The sequence below is a fragment of the Acanthaster planci genome, linkage group LG13 (genome assembly GCF_054643075.1).
Source record: "Acanthaster planci isolate LZ-2023a linkage group LG13, COTS_SCS, whole genome shotgun sequence".
Taxonomy (NCBI): Eukaryota; Metazoa; Echinodermata; class Asteroidea; order Valvatida; family Acanthasteridae; genus Acanthaster; species Acanthaster planci.
The window spans coordinates 5,413,085-5,440,208 of record NC_141789.1 but is presented as its reverse complement, the minus strand read 5'-3'; the positions used below and the strand labels follow the sequence as shown (position 1 = coordinate 5,440,208).

Sequence of the window (27,124 nt, the reverse complement as noted above, 5' to 3'; positions counted from 1 at the left end):
CAGATTGACCACAATCAACTTGAAAAACAGGAAACTATAAAACAAGTGATAATTGATACAATTGACTGTATTACATGCAAATACGGTCCTTGTGAGGATTGTGGCTTCATGTAGTACACTACACCACTTGTTTTTTCCCTTATATGTAGACCGATAGTGCTCGATAGTGCCCATCAATGCATTTGAAAAAGGTATTTGTTGACTGTGCAAGCTTATGAAAAAGTTTTATCAATGAAAGTCTTGTTGGGTGCACCGTCACTTTTTAATTTGACAATTCAGTAATGCATGAAAGCTGGCAACGGTACAAGGACTTGTTAGGTGCACTTTTGCTGATTGTATTCCCAAATCACTTGACATAGCTTTGCAAATTTTGGTATACAGCGGCTAAAGAGGAGACACTAGGGAGTTACTTGGCCACTTAGGTGACTTGACCTACCTGTGACCTGGGCAGCGTGTGCACAGGTGATGCTGTGTGTATGCTCCACGCTGAACCTGATATTTCTGTCAGATTCAGCACTTACAGAGAGCAGACTGAGCTGTATGGAATTGTCGTCACCACCACTCGCCAATAGGAACCTGTTGCCTGAAAACAAGAAAACAAACAAACAAACCTTTAGTCTTGCTGAATACTTCAATTATTTCTGCTGTGAATACATTAAATCCCTGAACTGAGTGTGTGTGAGTCCAGATGAGCATACCATTGCACAAAAGCTTTTGTTAAGCTCATATGGATGGAATTCAAAATAGTCATGTGAGCCTCAGCCTGCTGGGTGCTGTGCTAGTGCAAGAATGCCTGTAGAGGGCCATGTAATTTTTGCCTGGGCACGGCCAAAGAAGGCCATGGTCAATCCCTTGGCCGATCCAGTTGAAGGGAGACATGCGGGATGCATCAATTGACAGCCTCCTTCATCTCAGTCAGTCCTCCACCTCAGTAAGTTACTCCAGCATTTGCAGCTGAGTCCACACTTCGCGTCCTCTGTCCAGCTCTGCCTGCCCGGTGTCCTCCCTCCAGATTAACCTGCAGGTCTTAGGATGTTGAAACGTGTGAGGTGCCCAGACCATACCAGCTTTCTCCTTTTTATGGTCGCCAGCAAATGGCTCTTCTGGTCCAGCAAGTTTTGCCGCATGATTGGAGACATAGTTCTTGGTCTGTGCTTCGTCCAGCCTTGAGCAGCTGGCAGAGGTATTTTGGCTCATTCTCTCCAGGTCCATTGACGTGGCTCAATTTCCTAGTCATACAGCAGATCTGACATTACCAGGGATCTGTGCATTGTGTCATCTCAGTTTTGTACTGAAACTAATGCCCTTACTCCTCTAGATTTTGCCCAGTCTTGACATGGCCACTGCTGGACAGGTTTCTGTGACTGACCTGCCGTCTCTGATAATGATGGTACCCAGATACGTGAATGCTTCCGCTTCTTCAAGCTTCTTGCTGTTCACTGTGATGTCTGTACTGATATCCGCCGCGAGCAGAAGCACCCCCTCATCAAGAAAAGAGCCACATTGGTCAGGAGTTTTCATTTTGTTGGTAGCGTTGCAACTGTGATGCCTGCATTTCATAGTCGTTCATGAACCAACAAAGAGTAGTTTAGTAACAAAGAAGCCTCTGTTGCTAAGAAAATAGTGCCCTCTCTTGGTCCAGCTCAAGGTCCATCGTTGCTGTTGGTCATCACTTTTGCTCTTTTCTGTGCTGACTCCCGTGCCATAAGCTTTCCCTTGATCAGTGAGACTTTCAGTGAGTTCCTGCAGTTTGTTGTTACTTCCTGGAAGTTGGTCAATATCATCTATGAAATGCAGGTTGCGGATCTGCCTTCCCCGTTAAGATGGTGTCATGAAAGTTAAGGAGGGATTCTCTGGTGATATTCCATCAAAAGTCTTACTGTAAGTTGAAGTGTAGGACAAGTTAAATCCCCTGGGTTGGGAGTAGAGTAATGCTACTTTTACCCCAGGCTTCCTCACCAACACTAACTATCACCAAGCTCTGTTCTTTCTAATTTCCGAAACTGTGGTCTTTACACTTTTTTCTGCAACAAACTCTTTGATTAATTTGTTTTTATTTTCATACATAGTAGCTCCAAGTTGTCCCTAAATATGGAAGTAATTAGACTAAGTGGATGGTCCTTTTGTTTCTAACAAGGTAATTTTCTTGGCGCCTGTAAAATCTATGTACTCTCTGATTTGTTTTTGTATCTCGTTGCAGCCCCAGACCACACAATACAAAAAAGCGCTGTGTTAGATACTGCATCAAATGGCCCAGTCTTGAAGGATTTTCTGATCGGTAACCGGCACGTTGAAGCATAGGGGCTTGCTGAGTCTATGGTGACCTTTTCTCTGATTGGTCACCAGTTTCACTATTGCAAATACAGTCAACACAGAAAACCTTACCCAGACACTTACTCACCATCTAATTGACTCATGCACAGTGCATTGATTCCTGACTGGTGTGCCTCAATGGAAAGTAGTGACTGTCTGAAGCCATCCTCACTGTCTCCTGATGAATCAGTCTCTGTCAAATTCATTGCCAGAGCTCCAAGTTCCTTTTGAGATGCTAAAGGTTTAGTTCTTTGCATGTCCTGATGTTTCTGTATTGTTCCAGGCTCTTCTTGCTCCTTTTTGGACAGTGGAGGTAATGTGTACCAAGTACTTGAGGTCTCATCAGTATCTGTGGTTATATGACGGCATGAGTCTCTGGTAGAACTGCATGGTTCTCTGGTATCACTGAAAAGTTCTTTGGTATTACTGAATTGTTCCTTGGGATTTCTGCATTGTGCTGTTGTGTTGCTGCATGCTCCCACATCATCACTGCTTGGTTCTGCATTACTATCACACCGTTCCTTGATACTAACCTTTGCTTCTTTAGAAATGCTGCATAGATTTTTACCACTTGCTGACATTTTAGTATTGCTACACTGCTCCTTCATACTTCTAGAAAGTTCCCTGCTTATTGCACCAGTCTGTTGATTTGTTTCTAAGAGTTCAATTTTAGATTTATCATTTGTGTTCAATTCACTTTTCGCCAGCTTGCTGTCCTCTGTGCAATCAGCACTGCATTCCCTGAGCGCTTTCTGGATATCCCAAAATACAATTCTGCCATTGGTTCCTGCAGTCAGCAGAACAGGGCACGAGCCCCACGGGAAGTCAAGGGTGATGCCGAGTGTGGCAAGCAGACAACAGCCTTGGGAGTTGGTCGAAACAAGTGGGGTCATTTCCCTGGTCTGCTCGTTAAAAACAAAGAGCCTGTGAAAAAATTATCAGTAGAGAAAACAGTTACTCCTCAGCAAGTGTTTACCGATGTCAAATTACAACAGTGGAAATTAAGGAAAAAAGCCAAAGAACTATTTCTAGTTTCACAGAAAGACAAGTTCTACACATACAATTAGCATTGGACATCTTGCCATTATGTTATGCTCTCATATTCTGGCAAATTTCAATTTGACAGGCTGCATTTTAACGTTACAAGAGCTCAGTCGACTCATTGAAAACGAAACGACCTAATTACATGCCATTTTAGAAATACACCTCTTGTAAAGTGCTGTAATAATTACTGCTCTTAGTAAAAACAAGTCCATAAAAGCCATTTCTCTGAACTTGTTTTCAGAATTTTAATTTTTTATTCAGTTACAGCTTCTCATGTAGGAAAACAAATACACAACTCTAGAAAAAGTTCAATGCCAAGTTTGAAATGACATAAGAAGCCCATAACTGATTTTTCCCGCACTGTGAAGGAGTTCTAGATTGTGTGACATCTACATCAGACAGAAATGAATTTCCCTTGATACATGTATCAACAGCACGGTTGTGTTTCTTTTTTTTTACTTGTGGTGTGTATTAACAGCTGGTGTGGGAACCCACTTCCCTATGGATGATAACACACCTGTATATGGGTATCAACAAAAGAAACTCAATCCCCCAATTTATGGAAAATAAAAAAAAATACCAACTGCATTCAACTAGTTAATTCTGTTTTACCCAAAAGAATACTCATCACAACCTTTAAACCTCAAAACTAAAATAAGCGCTGTCCCTGTGTCTACATGGTTGAAGAAGAATGATGCTTGGATATTCATGTGCCCAATGCTAATGCACATCCTTTTTTTAGGCATTCATTTTTACCTCAGGTAGGCATCAGAACCAGCTACTCCCAGAATGCATTCTGTCCTGCTGTAGCCAATCACCTTGTTTCCTTTCCAGAGAGAGGCTGACATGAACCTGGTTTCTGGATCAACAGGCTTTCCGTGTCTCTTCAGCCAGCGTCGCTGCTTGACGTTGTCTGTGTTTCCGTAGGACATCAGGTGCTCCACAGCGCACATGGACTTCAGGAGCACAGAAGCCTTAATAGTTTGTTTGATATAATGAAAAGTAACTGATGTTTAACTGAATAGCTTTCTGACATTTTTGTTCACACCCACTGCCATTTAGTATGGGTGGCAAAAGTTTTCAGTAAGTTTACCCTTGGTTGGCAATGTTTGCCTCAAAATGCACTTTGTACATTAAAGTAAACATTGGAGGCATTTTCTGTTGGCATTTAGCATGGTATTCATTATTTCATGTTTTAATGCTAACATGAGATTTTTTTAAACACTTTGTGAAATACTCGTTCAGTTTTACACTTCTTGACAGCTATGGTTTACGTTGGCAACACTGCATTTATGACATCAGCAAAAGGCGATTGTGGTAGCACACAGGGGCTTTTTTAGATGGAAAGGGTGATTCTTTACTTCTTGTTTTATTGGCTTCTATTATATCAATACTTCCACAATTCATACAAGAAACCTAACTTGCTGTGAATATCAAGAGACTTTCTTCTTGGCTAATTTATACTTCCACTTCTTGAAGTTTAAACACTTCTGTTAATGTGTATGATATGATTACGCAAATATCAATATATCTCCAGACTGCAAAAGGCCACAGGGTTCAAACCTACACCAAATGAAAGCTTATAATGTAAAAAATTCAAATGTGTATGTAACTCCTTTTGAAAAAATGTCCCATAATACCCATTTTGGTGGAGTAGGTCACATATTGTACAGAACACAAAGAGAGTAATAAATTGCATTTTTTTTCCATTACTGACATACGGTAAGGGCCATCTGAGAACACAGGACAGATGGCACAGAGTTTACAAATGGTTAAAAATGTAACAATTTCATTAATATGCTTTGTCCATTACCACGATATTGTGAACTGTGCCATCTGAGAATACAGGAAATATTTTACATGTTGCTTCGGTATGATAACTGATGACCTCTTGCTTGCTAGAGCAGATTATGCCAGAACTGCGTGACCATGAAAGTTTGTTGGGTCAGGTATTGAATCCGTCCATTCCAATATAAGGACAGTTACCAAAATCATGGAATGAAATGATGGAAAGACGGGCGTATTTTTACACATGGCATTTTGTATCTGGCCAAACTTAATTTACGTATGGTTTTCTCAGTCATTCCAAGCCTAATTTTTAAGGTAATGTTACACAATCCTAAGGCCCTATAAACTAAAGCTAACCTGGTCTTGAAGAGGGCAGTGTTGGGGGAGTGTCAATCTCCAGCACAGTATGGCTCGCCGGCCACCCACAGAGAACAGTAGTAACCTTTGACCTGCCTCCTGACCACCCGTGACCTCTCCTTGCTCTAAGGGTTCTCCCTCCGGGTCTATTGCAAATGAGGAGGGGCAGGCGGCCAGGCAGCGAACGCTTGAAATGTGGACTTGAAGACGGTGCAGGATTTGAAGTGTGGAGGGTTCACCAACAGGGACTGTGGGCTTGTTTGTTAAGGAAAGACGTCTGCTTGAATACAGCAGCTGCTTGAGATCAACATGTCTCTGAACAAAGAAAATATACTTTCAATTGTCCTTATTTTCCGCTAACTCCCGTGCATAAAACCTTCTCAGACAAATTTTCTGGTTTGATGTATGAGTTGAGAACATATTAGAAATGCGGATACACCCGAGTGTAACTGGTTCAAAGTAGCAAAGTTAGAAGGGATTAGACATATAGCTCTTAAAGGTCACAATCGAACTCTAAACCGTTCAATCTTTGGATCTCAATTCTCTCTTAAATAGACCTAAAACATGATGTCATCATGCTCTGTTTACATGTGCGCTTGCCTAACAGTGGGGACTTGATGGATCACATCCCACCTCACTAACATAGGAAAGCACACATGTAGTAAACAAAGCATGAAGTCATTATGTTACAGGTCTATACATTGACCAAACTTTCTCCATATAAACTTACTGCGAGGCCATCAATCACATTTCAGTAATGCAAATTAAACAGTATACTGACACACCGCCGAAGAATGGGACATCCTCTGAAAATTCAGCATGTACCAATCAAAAACGATCTTCACTGACATGAACACTGCAGGCTGGAAAAAAGACCAGCATTACATAATCGGGAAATTTCTTGTCAAATATTTTGGCCTTAACTATGGCATTGAGTGAGGTGTGGATACACCTGATGGCAACTAGGTTGACAGCATTATCTTCACTTCCTGTAGCACAAAGTGCACATTCCCCTACAAAGACAGGAAGGCAAGAGGTCCATGAGAAATGTGGAAATACAGTATATTATTGAAGCAAATTCAATTTACCTTTCTTAAAATTTCTGAGGAAATTCCAAAACCTAAGAATCATTACAGGGTCCAGCATGAAGTTTTCTTTAATGTTATTTTGTTGCAACTTTATATTCTTAGACTCTCTCTTTAAATGTCTGAAAAAATATTCATTTGCGGTTTAAGTACACGTACATTGAACACTTTTAATTGTTAAAACAATTCTGTAAAACAGAAAGTGCCCCTGTTGTGATGTCAACCATGGAAGAAACTATTCACTCTGTAGGGTTTCTTGTTCAAATTGTGAACCTGAAATTTACTCACTTGGGGAACATTTCTGGGAAACGGTTGCCTACTGGCTTTGTGCTAATAACAATGAACTAAACAATGAAAAAGGTTTTCTCCATTGAATGGCATCACGATATGCCTGAACGTTTTGTGAATATGGAGATCGGCATTAGCATAAAACCAGAAAGGCGCCATAAAACCCTTTGAAATAGAAAGCAAAAAATTTAAAATAAGGTACATGGAAACATTTTGAAGGACTTTCAAGGACTGCAGTAAAAAAGTATTGCACAGACCCTTCAAGGCTTACAATAACAAACCATTTTACCTCAAAGAATTTGTCTGTGAGCATATGTCACGTCACGTGACCTTGCCATACCAAATTAACTGATTATGTTCCCAACACTATCCAGTTTAGCCCATCGCTGTGCATGTACGATAGTTTATTCCCATCCAGTGCATCAAATGTACATGTACAAGCTCTGTCCTTCTCTTCACTGCACAGCTTGCTGCTAGTTTTTAAATGTTGTTGCATCTCTATTACAAGTAATAGCATAAATGTGACCTTGTGTTTGTTGAGCCTGCACTTAGATGGGTGGTTGGCATTTGTTCTGTTGGGTTTGATTTACGCTAATGAACAACACCTATGAAGAAGCAGTAGACATTGCCTGGTGAACTACTTGCCAAGAAAACTTTGCAGGAGTAGAACTTTCAAACTATTATGTGCACAAGCCTGCAGTTTTTCATCTGTGAATAAGGTTTTTCCTTTTTATCACTGACAGCACAGAAATAAACTCGAGACGCCTACAACTCCCCCCTCCCCCGAGCTTGCTTGCTTGCTTACCATCTGGAAGACTGACGGTGGTGAGGAATTTGATGCATGTGATTCGGCGTCCATGCAAACTCTCCTGTGGAACCACGAATAAGGGTAAAAATGGAAACAAAAAGATGGGGTTGAGGATTATTCCTCAAGTGAAGCGACAGTAAGGACAGTATGTGAAATGTAATAAAAACGAGAAACACAGCAATGCAAAACATTTGGATATACCGATCATTTCCCTTGGTTAACAAATGTTCAACACACTTTTATCAAACATTGAAATTTCCTTTAAATGAGTGAACCTGATGATATTGACTTGATAGGCAAAGAAAACTTTAATCTTATTCATGAAGGAACAATGACCAACGCGTGGTCCATATCTTGTGGGTACATGTATGAATGCTATGTACTTCCATCACCAAAATTTGCACATGCAATGAAGGCATTAAGCTGTACACTTTCCTGGGAGCTGAGGTGGTAAGTAGGGATAATGTAGAAATGTATTGCCTTGAGCACCAGTGACGCTGGATACCAGTTATTATTAAGGGACAGTATATGTGGGTGGGGTTGGGGGATTTTTCACCTTTAGTGTGGGATGTCGCTGTAGTTTCTCTCCGGGTGCTGTGCACACAATGACCTTTTTGGTTTTAATGCAAGCAAAAACGGCCAACGAACCACACGTGCCATCCTTCCTTGCCACAGTGTCCCCATGGGTGGAGCTCTCCCCTTGGGTAAGGGGAGGCTCACAGTTGGCAAAACTCCAGGCCCTGTGACCCCCACCACAATGGATCTGGATCAGTTTCTCGTTGCTCTTGTAACTCCAAACAATAAAGGAAGACTGCAAAATGACCAAGGAGACACACATATGAGTACAATAGGGACAAGTAGCCCATCTTGAGTCACAAAAGGCCACTCAAGACACCCTGAGGGCTACAAGAGGAAAAGTAAGTCAACTGAGATAGGGTTGCAGGCACCTGAACAAACATGGTTCATTATTCAAAAATTGGCTTAAAATTGGTATTTGACTCATAAAAATTATATTTATTTTTGATGATTTTTTCCGTGATTTGACCAATTTTCTCACTGGCTCAAGTGTGATGATCAAATAATGGAATGGAAGGCTGGATTTCATATTGTTTTCAAAGCAAAATTATTAACACAACTTAAATGACATTTCTGTATTTTTTTGTGAATTTCCACATAAAACATGGCCAATTTGTAACGGTTGGAAGCTCAACAACAGGATAAAAGTCTGGAATTCAAAAGCCCAGCAGTTCTTGCCTCAGCATGTGCAAACCACATATCCTTGCTTGGTTCTCAAGAATGAGAACATACACGTAGCACTGTCCTGCAAGGAGTCTGTATGCTTGGGAAAACTCAAGTATATTCGGACAAAAATATCTTTGATGGCCAAGATTTTCTCTCTTAGGTTGGAATAACCATGACACTGGTCAAATGGTCATGACGAGCATGCAGTTCATGAAACTAGTGGCAATTCAGAAATATGGAATTAGGTCTTAATATTTCAACTTAAAACATGGTAAGTCAAACCTGATTTTCCGAAAGTGGAAAGTTGAACTTACAGCATGGAAACCGCACACCAAGACATCGTCAGCAGCAGTGAATGAAATATTCTCTATCCACTCAAAACCTTTATATACCTTGTCAAAAACATGAGGGAAATATCATAAAAGACAATTAATGACAGATGTTTGTGTGCGGTGAATTCTTTGTAATTGGTGAATTCAGATTTTTACTGTGTGCTAGCAGAACACTCTTTCTGTCTTTTGAGAAAGAGTTCATTATATTAAGTTGCCAATAACTTCTTCTTTTAAAGTGCACTTCATCTTAATATAAAATCTGCAAGTGTTTTGCATGTAAAAACTTACACACTATTGAGACCCATCTCAAAAAGAAGGGGGTTTGACATTCTTCTGGCAACTTCCCCGTAGAAAAACCTATTATTTCCGTGTCTTTTAAGACCTAATAACATACCCCATTCACTCAGGGACAAGTTCAACCAAGGGGGACACAAAAAAGTGATTGTATCATTTAAATTTCAGATTTCAAATCACAGCAAATCTTGAATAATTTTAGCTCCCATTTCTTCAAAGAAATTTCTGGAGGGTGTCATACTGCAATACCTTACAAGTATTCATCATCTCTAGTCTGGTACCCTGCAGCCTGTTCTGTCTGTACGTGCCATCTCTACCTGTGCTGTAAATGCACCCAGCATGGTAGCAAACGTGCGTCACGCCGGACTTGCCGTGTATACAAGGAAGAGAGTGTGTCGGACCAACTAGCTGGACAAGTTAAAAGTGACAATTTAAATTCACAGTTGGAAAATAAAGACAGCAGAGTGGGAGACATACATCCTAATCTTTAACCCCTCCAAGCCTCTAACCCTCCAAATCCCTTCAAAATCTGTAGAATGGGTAAGAGGGAGGACTTTGCATCAAACCCTTTCTGAAGTCCTCCTCTGTGGAGTATATGCTTTGCTTTTCTAGACACTCCACAATAATTTGTGTGGTCAAGTCAGGACAAGTAGTGTGATCCGTTTGGCCCTTCAGAACCTCATGAATTAACTTCTTTCTTAAACAGCTGATGTGGTTCTTCTGTTTGGGTGATTGTAAGGGTGACTACTGTTTTAAAATCAAGCTCCGTGAGTGGCTAAACATGTTCCAAATGCATCTGACCACATTATATTTGCCAAACTGTAATCCCAACTGGTGGCAGCTCAAAAGGTCACCTTGGTTTTGGCAACCAAGAGCAATTCTGACAAGTGAAATGCACTCAGTACAAAGTGCACCTGTGTCCTTAACCACTAGAATATTAAAATCTGGTCCAGAAACTCACATCTGTTTGTTTTGTACAGTGCATCGAAACCTTGTGTGAAATGTACTCTACTATCATGGTTCATAATTATTATCTCTGATTTACAATTGGCACAGTGCCAGAGGATTCATGGATGGAGACCAAAGTATCGGAGTGAATTTGGGCAGTGATATCTATTCATAATCTAGAGATGGTACTATCGTGTATGACAAGTAAAAAGGCTGCAACTCTGCTGATAAGATTCACAATCAACACAAATTGATGCTGTGCATATCTAACAAGGTAATGTTGGCACAACTAGTAAAAAAAGATTAAAACCATTCACACAACAGTGGCCCAATGCTCACCTTTTCCTCTGGTCTTGTTCTGTGTAGGTTTGTATAGAGCAGAACGGAGCCTCTCCGATCTCCACACACGAGGGCGCCCTCCTGATTGGGAACCAACGTGACAGTGGTCAGCCAACGCTGTGGTGCTTGAGGCAATAGGAACCTGGCTGCTTCCACTAGGCAGTAAGCCTTGCTGGATTTGTTGGCCTTGTACCAGATCTGCAAAATTGGCAGAGAGCAAAAACGAAGAGTAATAAAGTCACCGAAGTGTCCCGTATTGCTGTGATGCAAACCTGTGTGCAGTAGTCTCACACTCCAGGCATGAAAGACTTAATTCAATAGTTTACATGTTGCCAGTGACAGATCCACTAAATACCAATGCACGCTAATCTGGCCACATTTAAATAGCCGCCAGCAGTGAACGGGACCCGTTTTGGGAACAAAAGAAAATTACCTAACACTGCACAATCTGGGCTCTCTTTACAAGGCAGCAGGTCTGGCTGAAATACTTGGGCGTCAATAGATGATGTCATACCTCTGTCTTGGATACTGTCTGTTTATTGGCCCAGGACGATCACATGAGAGGGCGACATATCCGCATATCACACTCACCGTGAAACTTTCATTCTTTCATTCACGTTTGCGCGTGAAACACAAGAGCTTTGGGAAGTTCGAGAATGAACATTTGCAGTCCTTCAGTCAGTTTTGTATGGTACCAGGATACATTTTGTGCATAGGCTACCAGGGAATTCGATCGATGATTGCACTTGTATAACAGACTGGTTACCGTCCCCGCAACGTATAAGGTAATGTGGAGATCGCTAACCAAACTATATAAATGTAATCACTGGTACTTTTGATAAATTCCTGAAGACAGAGGTATGACAAAACAATTGTCTGTCAGATTAGAGTAGCCACCAGACAGTCATTCGTGTGGGTGTAAGCGTCCAGTAAATGAAGATATGAATTTTTAATGAATTTTGAAAACAGAAAAAATGAAAAATTGCCCGGCCCAGCAGAATAAACATGGACAAATGGACCTGGCGTGGAGTGGTTAGGTGTGAGGTCAAAATACAAACGCTTTTGAAAGCGTTGAACGCTTTGTAAACGGTAAGCCTCACGGACGGTCAACATCGAACAGACGAACGCTTCAGCGAGGCTGGCCAAACCGTTGCGGTCGAGTACACCTTGCACTCTGCAGCGTCCAGTAAACAATGGACAGCTCATCACATTACGGCATCATAGACTTCTACGGTCTGGTGGATTAGTCATAACAATAGCTCTTTACTTTGCAGCTCCACAGGAGGATTTAGATTGGCAGACTGTTTTAATTTCCTGATAAAACACGTGTATTGAGTAGTTGTATTGCACTGTCAGTTTCCACACCCAGTCGTTTCAGGTCTCAATACCCTGTAATCTTGATATTTTGTCTCGGTATCGTGAGTTAAATACACACCTAACTGTATACCTGCAGAATCGAATATACTAACTCGAAATAGTATTTACCTGAATCATTCACGACGTAGTGTTCTGTTAGCCAACATGTAGTTACAGATAAAACTTTTTTTTGGCCCGTGTGCACAAGCTGGGACTCAGCATTGCGCGCTCGCAGGTTTTCATGTGTAGGCTCGAGGAAGACACATACGCGAACTACGCGCTTTCTACTTCGAAGCTGCACCTGCACGATTTAAGGATACAAGTACATCTTTTTCTTGAAGTCAATAGTACATGCGTGCACGTTGCAATATGTTTTGTACGTACCATTCTTTTGTACTCTTTGAATACTTTGTGGCTGCACAAAATTCTTGTTGGAAAAACAAACATGTCGGGTTTTATACTTATCTCTGGTGTTTGACTTTACCTATTAAACTTTAATGCACAGTAAATTAAAACAATAAACACAATTTAATCTAGTGCTGCAGGCGAACCGCCGAACCGAGGCAAAAAACATCAAACAAGGCACTTTTGAACCGAACCAAACTGTTTGGTTCGGATGTACGGCTTTAATAAGGCATTTTATTGATGGCACGCGGGAAAACATACAAAAATACAAGAAAACTTAATAAAAATAACAAACAACGAAAAATGGATAACGAGTTATACGGCGTGCTCCACACGTGCGTGAACATACTAAAACTTACAATGGCCCGCATTGTGGTGAGAATCACTCAGAAATCAACCAAGAACACGCAACGTACGGCATTGTCGCTGCATAACATTTCTAAATTCTCACTACATCCAATCGTGTCATGTATATTCAGATGTATTATTTTATTTGCCAATCTACGAAAGCCACGCCCTTACATTCCATACTAAGGTAATGACGTTCCATATTAGGCCAATGGTCTCATAAATGGAGTGCAAAACGAATTTTGGTTGGGTGCCGATCACAGTCGGGCTCGCGCTCGATCCAAGGCATCCCCGGATGAAAATTTTGCCAAGCGGTTCGGTGCATGCTGTGCTTCAGCGCAGCGCGAGGAGATTTTTGTTCGCGCGGTGGCCTAACTTGCCTTTCAGTTGACCATGAAGGGTTTGTCGTAGTGCAGACGCGTTGTAATGGAATTTGCCAGATCTCAAATAACAAAATGCTGTTATTCCTTCAAAAGAGGCTGATGAAAAATCGCCCCTTTGGTCACGTGCACGCCGTCCTTGGAAAGGTTCCCCCTCAGATATGCAACGAAAGCCATTTTCGTAGTTTTCAAAAGCCATCTATTTTGCAAAAATAACCAAAACACAATTTGCTCGAAATTTGATTTTAATCTTGTATTCTGTACTGGAGGAAAGTCCTAATTGAGCATGCTGTTTTTTTCTATTTGCACAAATCTTACGGTCGTTTTGTTGGTCCGAACACAACCGCTTCTGGTCGGCAAAACACGGTCGGGAACTGTCTCACCCTCGAAATAACTTTATATGGAATGTACTCGTAAACAAACTCTGGGAAAAAGTTTATAAAAAAAGGTATTCTAATCAAAATTGCTCGCGGATCGGGAGAGATAGCAGATTCATAATTTTACACGTAGAAATACTTTATTGGCCTTTGCAGCTCGATCGTAGCGAGCCTTTCATGTCTCAGTGTGCATTGTACTTGTACATGTGTGTACATGTCCGAACCCAACTGATCCGAAGTTCGGCAAAAAATGTCCAAGCCCTGTCTGAACCGAACACATACTTGCAGCACTATTTGATGCGGAGTTTGACATTTTTTTATTACCTTCAAAGAATATGGTACACGGGACAGAAGTTCCAAATAAATTCACATTGCGTCTACGTGAATATTTCCTTTCATAGACGATAGATTAGGCGGTAAAATGAGGCAACCGTGTTTGGTATTCCCCGTCACTCCCATATAAACGCATTTATTTTCCAGTCTAAAAAACGCTTAAACACGAACAATTATCTTGGGGCGATGCTTTTTTGTCATGAAATACCCACTCAAAACGTATCTGTAGCTAGATAAATGTCTGTAGCCTGGAATGCAGTTGATTTTGCGTCTTCCTATCACAAGGTGTTAACCGCTAATCCTCACGGTCAGCCCAGGAAGGCTGACCGGGGCCAGTGAAGTTCTCCCTGAATAGGATCTTTTGTTCACAACCATGGCTGTGTAAGCCACAAACTCCATTGTTGTCAGGGTTGCTCATGAAGCTAGACAGTCCAGGGCAGACGGTTCTTTTCAAACCGTTGAACTGTCCAACACCAAAACACGAACGGAATGAACGGGGATTAACACCAACCGTTCAACTGTTTCTAAACCGTCTGTATTTTGACCTCACGCCTTAACTGTGTCACTGCCATTGTTTTCCAGCCCTGCTAACGATAAAAACAATAGTTGGCATTTATCATCTTGCGGCTGGAAAGACTACTCCACTAAGGCACTGCGAAAACAGGCAGTTACTCACCACGACACCATCAGGACCCGTGGCAAAGATGTTGTCCTCATTTTGCCAACACAAACTGAAGATTTTTCCTGTAAACACAGGCAACTCCACCAAGGTTAGACCACAGTCTGCAAATAAAAAAAGCAGGAAATTTACCATGGATAATGAAAATCAACAGTTAAGTGCAGTCCTTTTAGAGATAAGAGATTGCCATGCACACCATCAGGCTCCTGGAGAGCTTTCCATCAAGTGTAACTGATCACGCATCTGCGTCCATCTGTGCGGCAGACTTTGCAAACATTTCTAGCATAATCAGACTTTTCAAATCATGTGTAAAAACTACAAACCTGGCAAAATCTTGTTTATAGATTTGCATCAGAACTGCAAGTATGTTGCCTAAAATGTCTACTGCAATCTCAGTGCACATGCTCATACTTTATTGTAACATTTTAGAAGTACATGAATGAAGATCATCAGTTTTGGTCATAAGCAAGCATTTGAGTATGAAATGTCAATTGATCAGGTGTTTTCCTTCCCTTGTCAAAGCCAAAAGACAGGCAGTGCTAGAAACGAAGCCTTGACTTACCCAAAGCGACAATCTTCAGACTTCCCTGGATGTTGCCCAGGGCAGCCACTTGATGGCTTGGACAGACTGACAGGAGGCAGTAGGATTGGTAGTTGGGGTCATGTGACAGCAGCTGCCACTGTTTACTCCGGAGCACGTAACACAGCAGGCATCTGCAGTACAATGACCCCCCCAAACCAGAGTTTTATCATTTCATTAATTGAGGCCTAAAACTCCATTCCAAAGTGAGCAACTTTTGTTTACAGCTCTAGGAATTTGTATCAGAATTAATTTTTAATCAACTGTTTCCAAATCAAGAAAGAAGTTGACCTCTAATCCCTACCCATTCAGTGTCAAAATAATGATCTTCCCTGAGTTGAGAACAGCGAGTTGTCTTGGGTTGAATCCTTCTGCATCAGTCAGTGTTTCTAAGCCATGGCCTGGGCCGGCAGATGCCAATGGGTCACCTTTGAGCAAGACAGGTACAGCATCTGTCCAGATATGCAATTCCTCTGTGGTGAAGTCTGCATTGTATGAGCGACAGGGACCATCAAAATGAGTGAAAATTGAGACATAGTTTTTGAGGATTTGACATATCACAAGATGTTCCCAGAAAGTAGCGAAATTAATGAAAATGTACTTGTCTGTTGCTCATTTCACTACAGACAACTCGGTGTCCCTTTCATTTTGAGACTTTGAGTAGTGAAAACACAAAACGGTTGTGCGAAATTTGAACAAAATGGTGGCCATCTTGAAAAAAAAAAGCACCTCTGTCTCCTTTAAAAAATAACCAGATGCTGAAAGTTTTGAACTTGACCTTATAAACATTGTTTGAGAACACGCGCAGAGATTATATGCATGTATACACCTAAAGTCATCTTGATATCACCCAGGTCGACTCTGCCTCCTACAGGACACAACCTGATGCCAACCAAAGTCTTCATAATGGTTAAATTTGAGTTTTGCATATTGTCTTTTACATGCTCTGCACAATCACTTCACACCGTTAGTCACTTACTGTAGCACCCACTGCCAATCTATGAATGTCAGTATCGAGGGATTTCAATATCTTCCATTGTATGTCCATCCTTTCCTTTGCATTAACAAGACTTACTTTCTTCCTGTTTAGCACCAATGGGCCAGATTCGTATACTGCTATCTCCACCACCAGTGACCTTAGACGATTAAAACATCAAACGCAAGTGTCAAATATCAGTTTTAATAATTGCATCATAATTTGTAAGCAACACTAGGCCATACGATGGAAGAATAGCTGCAGTCAATCATAGTTACCATAGGCTCTAAGACTTGTTCACTGAAGTCTTGAAAGGTTTCAAAATAACCAAACAACATGGCAAATGGTTATTGTGACTTGACCCAAAAAAGTTGCTTTGGCAACACAATTTTGTTTTACTTTGTCAACTCAATTTCATGATAAATCATTTCCAGTTTGGTGTATCTTTCATTCACAAATTGATTCACATTAATTCAAGACTGGGCTTAATATCTTGACTTTCATGGCACAAATTGGCTTCCTTTTACAATAATCGAAAGACTCTTTGTAAAGAAACTCCACCCATTGCAATTTTTTTCAACTTAACTGTAACACATGAACTTTCATCAACAGGGCCAAAAGTGAACATGGGATTCCAGATTTATCTGGTTAACAAGAGGTACTCACAATGACTTGCTGAGTTTCGTCAACAGCTAAACTCCATATACTCCGCCCCTATGACAAAGTTGTGACTGATTTTTAGTGCGAATTATTCCTCAAATGGAAAGCACAAAAACTACTGCAGACTACTTGCTGACTAAAGTGACTTAAAACACACTCGGTAAGATTTAATAGAGAGCTTGAGATTTAGATCCTTGAAGAAACTTTCTCATTTTGCCATTGAGAAAGATTCTGCTAGGATCAAAACATTAGGGCCTATTACTTTGGAAGTTGAGATATTCACAACATAAAGCACAGAGTCAGCACCCAGTGCTAGACTGGCACAATAATGAACACCATACATGGCATGTGTGGTGACCGGTTTGCTTTTGATAGAAGAATTAACCACTTCCTGCCGGGTGGAGTTGGCACATGCAGAACGAGTTGCTGGGCAATTTTTTCATGATTTTCCGTGTTCAAAATTGTTAGAAAGTCCACAACTTCATTTACTGGATGCTTACAACCACACGAACGACTGTCTAGTGGCTACTCTATTCTGACAGGCAACTTCAACTGATGCCCGTATATTGCAGACTGAGCCAGGCCTGCCACCCTGTAAAGAGAGCCCACAATTGTGCCGTGTTGTGTAATTTCGTTTGTTCCCAAAATTGCCAAGTGCATTGCTGAATGGCAGTGGCGCCTTTACAAATACAGCCAGATTAGAATGCAGTGATATTGTATCGCTCACTGCTGGAGTGCTGGAGCACTGTTGTCCCCAGTGATAACCTGTGGGTGCTGAATGCCGCAAACAGTGGTATCTGTGCTGAACATTTTTGGCATTTACCAGCAGCTCGGTCTTTTGTTCCGAGTACGGTCTGTTGTTACAAGGCCCAGCTCCTTTTGTCCGATTTCGGGCACCCTCGCTACATGTATGTGTACAAAGCCAAGGTCTCCCATACTGTGAACCCTGGCACCAAGTGGTCAACTGCAATATGCAATGATAAGCCTCACTGTCTAGTTTACAATGTTTGCCTTACAGTTGCTCACCAAAGGTCACTTCAAGATGCAACCCATGACGAGAACTGTGACAGTCATTCATTACCGGTCACTTCTGAGATTTATATATGATTTGATATGTGACTGACTCCCCTTCAATGTTGGGATAACCAAATGCTCTACAGAATGTTACATTTTTGGATTTTGCATTCTGCTTGTCTAGAAAACAGGACGATACCTTGTGGCCTGTGAATCTGTGAATAACTTCACCAGTGTCGTTCCAAACGCAACAAGTAGCATCCTGTGGGAAAGACAACACCACAGTAAGAATTGAATTGTTAATAAAATATTAAGCCCTCATCCAACCATCCCATCAAAAAGTCCCAAAACTTGTGAAACAAATCCAATTGTGTCCTTAAAAAGGTTTTGCTGCCCCATCATGCACCAGTCTTCCTCTGCACAAGCAGACAGTGCATCTCACTTACCTCTCCTATACTGGCAATAGAATGGTCAAGTATCTTTGCATCCCACACCCTGGCGCTGTGTCCATACATCACCCTGTGGACAGCGCCACTCTGCTCTGCAGGGGGTTTCCCCAGGTCTAGGTGCCACAGACGGATGCTGCGATCATCTGACACTGAGCAAAGGAGCTTGCGCCCCCTATGGTAACTCAAGTTGAAGATGACACCCTGTTAAAGTAGATGCAGGAGCTTTGAAGTAACTTTACGGTTTGGAACCCAAAACCCCAGATGTTGAAATATTTGAAGCCTATTTCGGTTGGGCTTAAACAAATTTTTCCTCCGAGGTTAGCATGCCTTTGGCTGTGCTCACTGCTAATGGTCTCCATGAAATATGAGGCGCCTCTGTAAGTGTGACATCGTGTGTTAAGCAGCGCCATAAAACTGGGCCCTGTGCTGTGCTAGCAGCATGCATGAAGCAGCAGACTGCAGGCCTGACCTCACAAAGAAAACAAGACTGTGCGTTTAGTGACAGTTTTGATTGGCAACATGTTCTCAGTGTCACAGTGTTGAGATTAATCTTTCTGTCCTCATCAGCATACAATTCTCATTGTCAAGGGTATCCCATTAATACCATAAGTGACCAGGGACACCCAACGTGAGTGTTACAGGTACTTGCATTTAGTTTTCATTTGAAAGCACAAAACTGAATTCCTTGTTCTGATCAATCATTATATGGGCGAAAAATGTTGAGGTTTTCATTAACAATTTCTTTTTCCCTTTTATTTGAAGGTCAACTTCCACTAGTTTTGGTCCTAGTTTTAAAGTATGAAGCCGCTTGCAACGGTGAGGTATCATTTGAATATAAATGTACAGTACCTGGTGCCCTGTCAGTCTCCTCTCCACTGGTACCCTTCCTTCTGTATCTCTTGGCCCTGTTGTTTTCCATATCACAACCTGGTTGAACACGGTCCCAGCTACGACAGTCATGTCATCCCAGGTGCTACCGAGAAGCCTTGCTGAATAGCTGTCATGTACAGCTAAGGAATTGGTTTGCCAACAAGATTGGTGATAATTTTCTGGTGTGTTCCAGAGACGTTTTGCAACATCAAAGATGCAATGAGACGAAGGTTTGCTGTAGCACCATGTATCCCTTTTGTGAGTGAGTTGGGTTCTGAAAAGAAGTGGTGAACTCAATGTTTTGGTTGATGTGCTTCATCTGTCATGAAGTAGGACATCTCCTTCCTCATAAGAGATGTACATGTATATGTGTAGGTAATGCTACTAGAAACATTTGTCTTGTTACAATGTCTGCCTTGCAAACTTTTAAATTATATCACAAAAGATGTAATTTTGGCCAACCGGTGCATGGCAAATTTCAGTTGGCTGTTACTATAGAAACGGGACAAAAAATTCACAAAGAATCAAAGTGTATCATGCAAATACCCAAAACAAACACAAACTCTAAAAGGAAGGCACCTCTCTCCTTACAAACATAAAAAACTTGTTTTTGAAACTGTGAAAATGAAATAGCCAGTACCTTAAATAACTTAGAGGGATGGCATGGAAAAGCAACATTTGTTCTTTTCCTATACAGTAAAATGTAGACAAAGGATACAGAATGCAGTTTTCAGCAGAATGGATGTGCTGTAGACAGGCTTTCTGCTTCCAGTCCCACAGCATGGCGGAGTTGTGAGCAAGAATGAGACCCAGACAAGCGGCTGGAGAAGGAGACTCATCCTTCCCCAATAATGCAACATCCAAGATCCAATCAGGGAATTCGGCAAGTTCACACAGGACACTGAGCCTATGAAAAGTAATAGTTACCAACGATTAAAAAAAGAGCTTATTAAAAAGAGAATGTGGGGTTAAAATCATTACCAAAGGTCAACTTTTTTTGCCCTCTTCAGTTGATTTTGAAATGGTAATGTACTTTTGGACAAATGGGTGACTAAGGCTGTTCGGCGGCCAAACTGCATCAAAGATGGCAACACTTACATGTACAAGAAATTGTTCCAGAAGATTGTCATGTGGAAAAGGATTTTTTGTTAGTTCTTAGCTCTGCCACAGAAAACTTTAAGCACTGTCAAAAAAAAGCCACCATCTGCAGTTGACCCCTGTGATGTGGAATGTGTTTTTAACACCCACAGGGACACACAGCATATTTGCTTTCTTCTCCAGCGCTACAAGTCACTCAGGTGTTAAAATATTATATCACAACAATCAATCAATGTTAATTTTAGTGTAAAATTTACGTTAATGAATGAACTATCATCAGCACTGTGTCTGGTGTAACTTCCAACAGATAATAGAAAAGCCTTTAAAATTAAGTCATTTCTTCCTAACTTATCCACTTTTTACCTGACATTCTCCCCCAGTTCAAGAAGAACAACACAGACTGCTTTCTGGCCAAACACGGCATACTGGTGGTCTTCACCTATAAGTTCATTTACAGACCATGATTATCAAACCACGCCACAAACATGATAAATGGTACTTGCTATTAAACGTGAATTAGAACAATTTATTGCATATTATTCCTAAGGACAAGAGAGGATTTAGGCCAGTTCATACTTGAGGCAAATGTAAAAAGTGCAGCGAATCACATGTACACAAAATAAAACTTTGCAAAGAAATTGGTCCAAGTTGAAATGTGGTTTTAACTTTTACCAATGTGCATTGTGCAGTATGAAGTTTGATTTGTTGTCACATGCCCACACAACAATGGGTTTGCGTTTGTTTCAGCATGTATGAACTGGCCTCTAGGGTTTCAAACCAATTTAAAACATTAAGTTTAAAGTAAAAGTTTAAGAAGGTTTTTCCCTTACATCGACGTATTCTGGACACTGTACACTCAGTACTCGTATGAGAGCTAATGAACAAAAAGAACAAGCCTGCTCAGGTCCTTTCCGAGGTGGCACCGAGTACACAGTGCTTGTGAATATACATCAGTGTAAGGGAAAACCTTTTATTAAAATCAACATCTCCCTCAGAGAAAAGTACATGTACATCTTGAAACAAGTTTGAAATTACAATGCCACTCTTACTCTCTGCATTACTAGAAACCAACAGTCACTAGAAGCTAGAATTTCTTTGAGGGGGGGCATGGGTTGAGGGAGGTTGGTAACATTCCCTAAAAACACTGACTTTACCTCTGCGAATGCCATGGATAACATGTGCTCCAAGAAGACAGTACCATTCCAAGTGCTCTCCAGATGTAAGGTTGTACACATGCAGATAGGATGCCTCACCTTCACACACATTTCAAAGGGTAAAATCAACTTCTTTTTCATATAAGAAAATTTGCTAAGTGGGAGTCTAACCTGAAAAACTAACATAAACAAATCTGTCAAGTTTTATATTCACACAAAGAGAATTGAGTTGTTACATGTAGATATGGCATTCATGTACATGTAGTTAGATTGTGAATGTTGACATTGTTAATTCAGTTGTTGAAGTTCATTGATTGGGCAGTTTTCTTTGACTAAAACATATTTGTCAGTATTGCTGAAGAGCCATATTTAAGTTCTATTTGTCATTGCATGCTACACCACCAAAAGACTGTGCAAGAGACACTTACATGTAATTACAGTGCTGCATTTTAGTCTGCCCAAGGTATTCCAATAGCTCATGCCCAGTACAAGGCTATTCAAGAACAGCAGGGTGCTGACGTGGTAGTCTGGCCTGACTTATGCACTTTGTTCCTGAAAGACCTTGGCTTTTTGATATATCCAACTGGCTCATTACAGTGTACTGTACGCATGTGGTGTGCTTGTAGGTATGTGTGGTTAAATTTGTTGACAGAGGACAGAATGTAGGAAAACAGATTTTTTCCCTGTCCTCACGAGTCAGTGGGTTGTCCTCAGTGACTTTCCCTTTTTTGAACTTGCCACTACCTTAACTTTTCCTTATTTCTTAATTTTTGGTATCTTTATAATATAGAGGCTCGCAATGTGACAGGCTTATGTCGGATACCCGAACCCACTCATCAATATCAAAACTTGGTTCCATTTTGGGGGGCCAGGTACCCAAAAAAAATTGGATGTAAAAAAGTAAACTTGTAACAGTGAAGGGCAAAATTGCTAAAAAATTACTGTGATGCTAAAAAAACCCAAACTGTGGTTCAGAGAGGAACGAACATACCTTTACAAATTAAAGGTAACAATTTTGTTTAATAAAATGGCTTTGTTAAGAACAATGGGCTGCTTCCAATGCATGAAAAAAGAGCCCTGTTTCAGGCACATGGTCTGCTGGGATGCACACAATGCCATTTGTTAAATGTTCTTTATATTTGAAGGGTGTTTTCATCATTATCGGAATCTGCAATTCTTACATGATCTGGTGCCTTAGACGGCTTAACGACAAATTTTTTGTTGTGAATTCTGCGGATTTTGATTTTGGGGTACAAGGTATTTTGAGTGAAATGAATTAATGGAAACAAAAGCCTATTCTGGTGGTCGGACATCTGGGAACTTCTGTACATTATGGAATAACACAATGGGTGAATTTGTCCCTTTGCTGTGTGTTTAAAGTTCATAGTGACATCATGCCTACCGCAAGAATGGAAGGTACTTGGACCCTACTAATCGCCTGACTGTGTCCAAATGTTAAAAAGGCGATTTGTAGGGTCCAAGATACTCAATTTCAGTAAAAGCCTCCTTTTTTGAGATTTTGCCACCCAGGACCTCAACTTGTGACCCCTGACCCTTGCGCCATATCTATTTATATTTGTGAGACTGAGTGAGAGATGCCAGACCTGAGATTTTTTATCAAGAATGTTTAGGCAGGGAGGTAGCCCAGGTTGGATGTCAGTCTACCCCCAGAACTGTGGGGTCCGACGGGAGCGGAGCGGAGGGGACGTCGGACCCCACAGTTGTGGGGGTAACGTTAGTCTTCGTTTCACCTCTCCTTAGCGGCGTAGTACTAGTACCGTACACAGACAGGGAGTCCCCCTGGGCTAGGAGGGTACATCAATTAGTTTCCCCCTTACCTGATAAAATGTAATTTTTGTGTACTTCGATAGCTGTAACAGGAGCTAATACAGCGGCTGTTGTAATCTCCATTGTTTTAACGAATTTTCAACGAAACCGACACATATCATATTCATTGATACTTGCTCCACTCGTTAACAACAGCTCACCGCCTCCTGTTCGGTGTGCCTGCTGCAGTGCCATGACGCGCTTGGACGCTTGGTGGCGCCAAACAACTTTTTCAAGGAAGATACCCGGCCACGGACGCATATCATATCTGGACTCGCAATGCCCTTAAATCAGCTTATAGATATCATTGAAGCCACTCGCGGCCATTTTACCGAGCCGAATACAAAGCTTTCCTGGGAATGCCCGCCTTTGTTCTTCCTGACGTCAATAGAAGTTGTTGTTGTTTTAGTTTTAATGCCGCTTTCAGCAACTCAGGCTATTTGCTCCAATAACTGTACGTTTATTTATACACTTTATTAATCAGCATCACATTATGGAGTTAGGAAGAAAGGTCTAGTTTTAGAGGCAGGAGGAAACCGGAGTGCTCGGAGAAAATCTGCGAGAGCGAGTATGGGCTGCAAACCAAATGCACTTAAAGCCTGGGCCAAGCCGGGACTCGAACCCGGGTCTAATTGGTGCAAAGCGAGGAAAGAACCGCTACGCCAATTAGCTCCCCCGTCAATAGAAGAGAAGATACCCCAAAAATAGCAGTAAAACTAAACGCTCATTTCTGAATGTAGCTGCCCGCCTCTATCCAAAATAGACCCTGGAATTTGGTTTTTTTGTGAAAGAAATACCCCGAACTAGAAACTATCAGTCCCAAATTCGGGATTAATAGAAATATTTCTATGATCCCTCCTGATTATGGTCTGTCTTGCTGTAAAAATCCTGTGGGATCACAAATTATTAATGAGCCCCCGCCCAGAAATACAACCATTTGGTGGAATGCACCCTTCAGGGTGTTTTTCTTTTCAGCAAATGCCGTGCTTTGATCTCCTCGATCGATTGTTTGACTGATCTTCGCTCTTTTCTCAAAGCAGCAGGTGCTTTAATTGCGATAAAAGTTGACGGTGTTAGGCCAACAACAAACGGTTATACCAGTCACAAAGTTTTGGCAATTTGACTCGAGTTTTAAAGGCTGTGTCCAAATTATTTGGCTGCGGCCAAAATTACGCACGAGAATACGGTATAGTGGCCGCAGCCAGTCCCGTATAGTCCTGTGTAATAATTTCAAGCCATAGCCAAAAGGGACTTTTTCTTTGTGGTAAATACTGCAAGAAAGGCGATTTTTGTGGTTCCATTCCCAAATCTTTTCTGGATCGCCCCTTGTACACTGTACCCTCTTAGAGTTTCTTTCATGTTTTGGCGCTAAATGTGCAGAACCCCCTTATGAGGAGGACATGAGGTCGGCACTTGAGCAGGCGCGGATGGGGGGGGTTCGAGGTCAAACCAGGATATTCGTCGTTCTCAAAATCAGCGGCAACTTGAATTTATAAGTTTGAATATTTTCCAAATTAAAACGCACGTTTGAGAATTATCTTTGACAAACACCTACAAATCTTAGACAAACGTTTAAGACAGACTAAGCACGCACGTATGTATATTTAACCGCTTATGAATTAAACATGCAGTTATCAATAAAAGCCGGATGGTCGATTTTTTTTTTACTTCAAGCGAGATCTGAAACAAGGGTGTCCCCTTTGAGCTTTTCTGTCTTGCAAATAAAAAAAACGAACCAAAGAATATACGTGACTTAGAGACACTAGAAAAGACCACTCTTCGCTTGAGTATAGGCGATTTTTTTTATCTGTCACGGTGTTTATCAGGCAAATATTCAGTGTGTCTCGCGGACCAAAAAAAGAGCATACAGAAAAGCACTTTTAGACCTTGAAGCCATCGACAACTTTGGGGAAAAAACAGTAGGACCAAAACTGAATCTTTATATTAAAAGCCAAACCCCAAACAAAATCAACCACCACCATCACCAACACCACCACCAACACCTATACCAAATCAAACTGCATGCTAATTTTGTCCATACAATCCATATAACACTTTTAAGGTTACAATCAATTCAAATTTCACAAGTTTTCAACGATGATTTATCAATAAATAAATCACACTTACAGAATAAATCTGACTTTTAGGGTTCGTGACTTAGAGGCGAATTAAGGTCGGCAAGCCCATAGCCAAACGGCTATCCACAATTTTCGGCCTCGGCCGGCAACATAAAACTTTCGTCGGCTTTCTCCAGACTTCAGACCGAATTCAAAGGGCCTCGGTGCCCTAGGAGACTCCAAGCCAGAGTTGCTTGCAACTCTCAACAAAATATTTAATTGGAATGCACCGTACCCATTGGGAGGGTCTCAGTGACCAATAACATCCAATCAAACATACTCATACACATACGTGAAGTTTGCCTGGCGGTTTACGCTTGAATATCTGCATGTTTTAACCAAATACTGGTACACTGACGCGACATCCAAGCTCCTGCGAATACCCAAAACTTCACTAGTCGTAAAAACTCTAACAAGAGGGACTTTACACCCAAATACACACGGTCGAAAACGGCAACTCAGAAACACAGTTTTCTATTTCGGTTAAAGTTAAATTCGATTCATAACCAAGTATCAATCCATTCCATGGGCTTTTTTACAAAATCAAAATGGAATAACTTAAACACGTAACCTTTAACTTATACAGCCACAACCAATAAACTTGACATAACCCATAATTTATACAATCATAAAGAATCCAATAATACAACATAATTCTCATGGTTTTGTTTCCCATGGACTCCTAAAATCTCCGAAACAAGTCACCGTTTGTGACAACGGTGTATTTATGGCTTATAATCTCAGATGATTGAGCGTGGCTCTTAAATTATTCTCCATTTTTAGTACTATTGAATACATTTTTAAGGTAGGAAAGTCCAAAAAATTCTTCACAGTCTGTCTGAATCCTTCACACCCAGAACATGTGTGAGTGTGTGGGGGATTCACCAGATAACCTCCCCAACAAATGGGGGTATAAACCCCATTACCCCCGGGTTTACGCCCGTGGTCTTTAGCTATCTTTATTTGAGTCTTGTACACAGATGACCATTTACTTCGATCAGTTCACTTTGAACAAAAATAATGCCTGATTAGGACTGCCGTTTTATTTCGTCTCCAGATCAAAAGCAGGGGTAAGCTGTCAGATCAGCACGTAGATGTTACATTGTCATAAAATCGATCAAATCAGAACCCGTGAATCTTATCTTGCTTATCCCGAAAAGCCCTTAGCCATGTCACTCTCCGTGCCCAATTTATAGACACCGGTTTGGTCTGAGTCCATGTCACTGCTTTGGTCAGTGATGAAAAGTGTAAGATGTTATTAGCGCGTAAGACGGAAGGTAATTTCACTTATCCATCTCAAGGAAGCTAAGTACAGATGCAGTTGTCCACTCCAACAAAATTACATTTTGGCCTCCAAAACATGGAAACGAACAAGTCATCCTGTCCGGCAATCCTAGCATTCTTGTCGCGGCAATCCTATTGTTCATCATTCGTGTGTCAATTACCTCGAATAATTGGTTGTTGGTATTTCCAGCTGCAGTTCCATTCATTTAGAACCTTCAGAAACAAGTTAGTTAATTTGGCCTCGTGGAAAATTATTAAACCAGGGTCCAGAATTGGCAATATATATTCAATATTAAGAACTGTGCAGAACTTGTCTTAATTACTTTACCCAGTTTTAAATTCTACAAAGATTACTGAGAAAACGAAAACACAAAATGGC

General features: G+C 41.1%; 1 protein-coding gene across 1 annotated transcript in view; it reads right to left on the bottom strand.

Moving 5' to 3' along the window:
* The window catches only part of wdr6 (WD repeat domain 6), a 29,614-nt gene extending 6,078 nt beyond the window's left edge, over nucleotides 1-23,536 (bottom strand). The window contains exons 1-22 of the mRNA XM_022240880.2: nucleotides 23,356-23,536; nucleotides 21,518-21,616; nucleotides 20,727-20,802; nucleotides 19,984-20,172; nucleotides 19,245-19,392; nucleotides 18,393-18,596; nucleotides 18,146-18,208; nucleotides 16,939-16,986; nucleotides 16,372-16,432; nucleotides 15,601-15,781; nucleotides 15,279-15,430; nucleotides 14,714-14,820; nucleotides 10,839-11,036; nucleotides 9,801-9,959; nucleotides 9,240-9,317; nucleotides 8,240-8,494; nucleotides 7,681-7,744; nucleotides 6,453-6,515; nucleotides 5,503-5,750; nucleotides 4,114-4,331; nucleotides 2,402-3,237; nucleotides 437-583 (exon numbers count right to left, since the gene is read on the bottom strand). Of these exons, the coding sequence (XP_022096572.2) occupies nucleotides 437-583; nucleotides 2,402-3,237; nucleotides 4,114-4,331; nucleotides 5,503-5,750; nucleotides 6,453-6,515; nucleotides 7,681-7,744; nucleotides 8,240-8,494; nucleotides 9,240-9,317; nucleotides 9,801-9,959; nucleotides 10,839-11,036; nucleotides 14,714-14,820; nucleotides 15,279-15,430; nucleotides 15,601-15,781; nucleotides 16,372-16,432; nucleotides 16,939-16,986; nucleotides 18,146-18,208; nucleotides 18,393-18,596; nucleotides 19,245-19,392; nucleotides 19,984-20,172; nucleotides 20,727-20,802; nucleotides 21,518-21,616; nucleotides 23,356-23,428 (3,667 nt within the window). The 5' untranslated portion in view covers nucleotides 23,429-23,536. The remainder of the gene's footprint in view (nucleotides 1-436; nucleotides 584-2,401; nucleotides 3,238-4,113; nucleotides 4,332-5,502; nucleotides 5,751-6,452; nucleotides 6,516-7,680; nucleotides 7,745-8,239; nucleotides 8,495-9,239; nucleotides 9,318-9,800; nucleotides 9,960-10,838; nucleotides 11,037-14,713; nucleotides 14,821-15,278; nucleotides 15,431-15,600; nucleotides 15,782-16,371; nucleotides 16,433-16,938; nucleotides 16,987-18,145; nucleotides 18,209-18,392; nucleotides 18,597-19,244; nucleotides 19,393-19,983; nucleotides 20,173-20,726; nucleotides 20,803-21,517; nucleotides 21,617-23,355) is intronic.
* Between the last annotated feature and the right edge of the window lie 3,588 nt (nucleotides 23,537-27,124).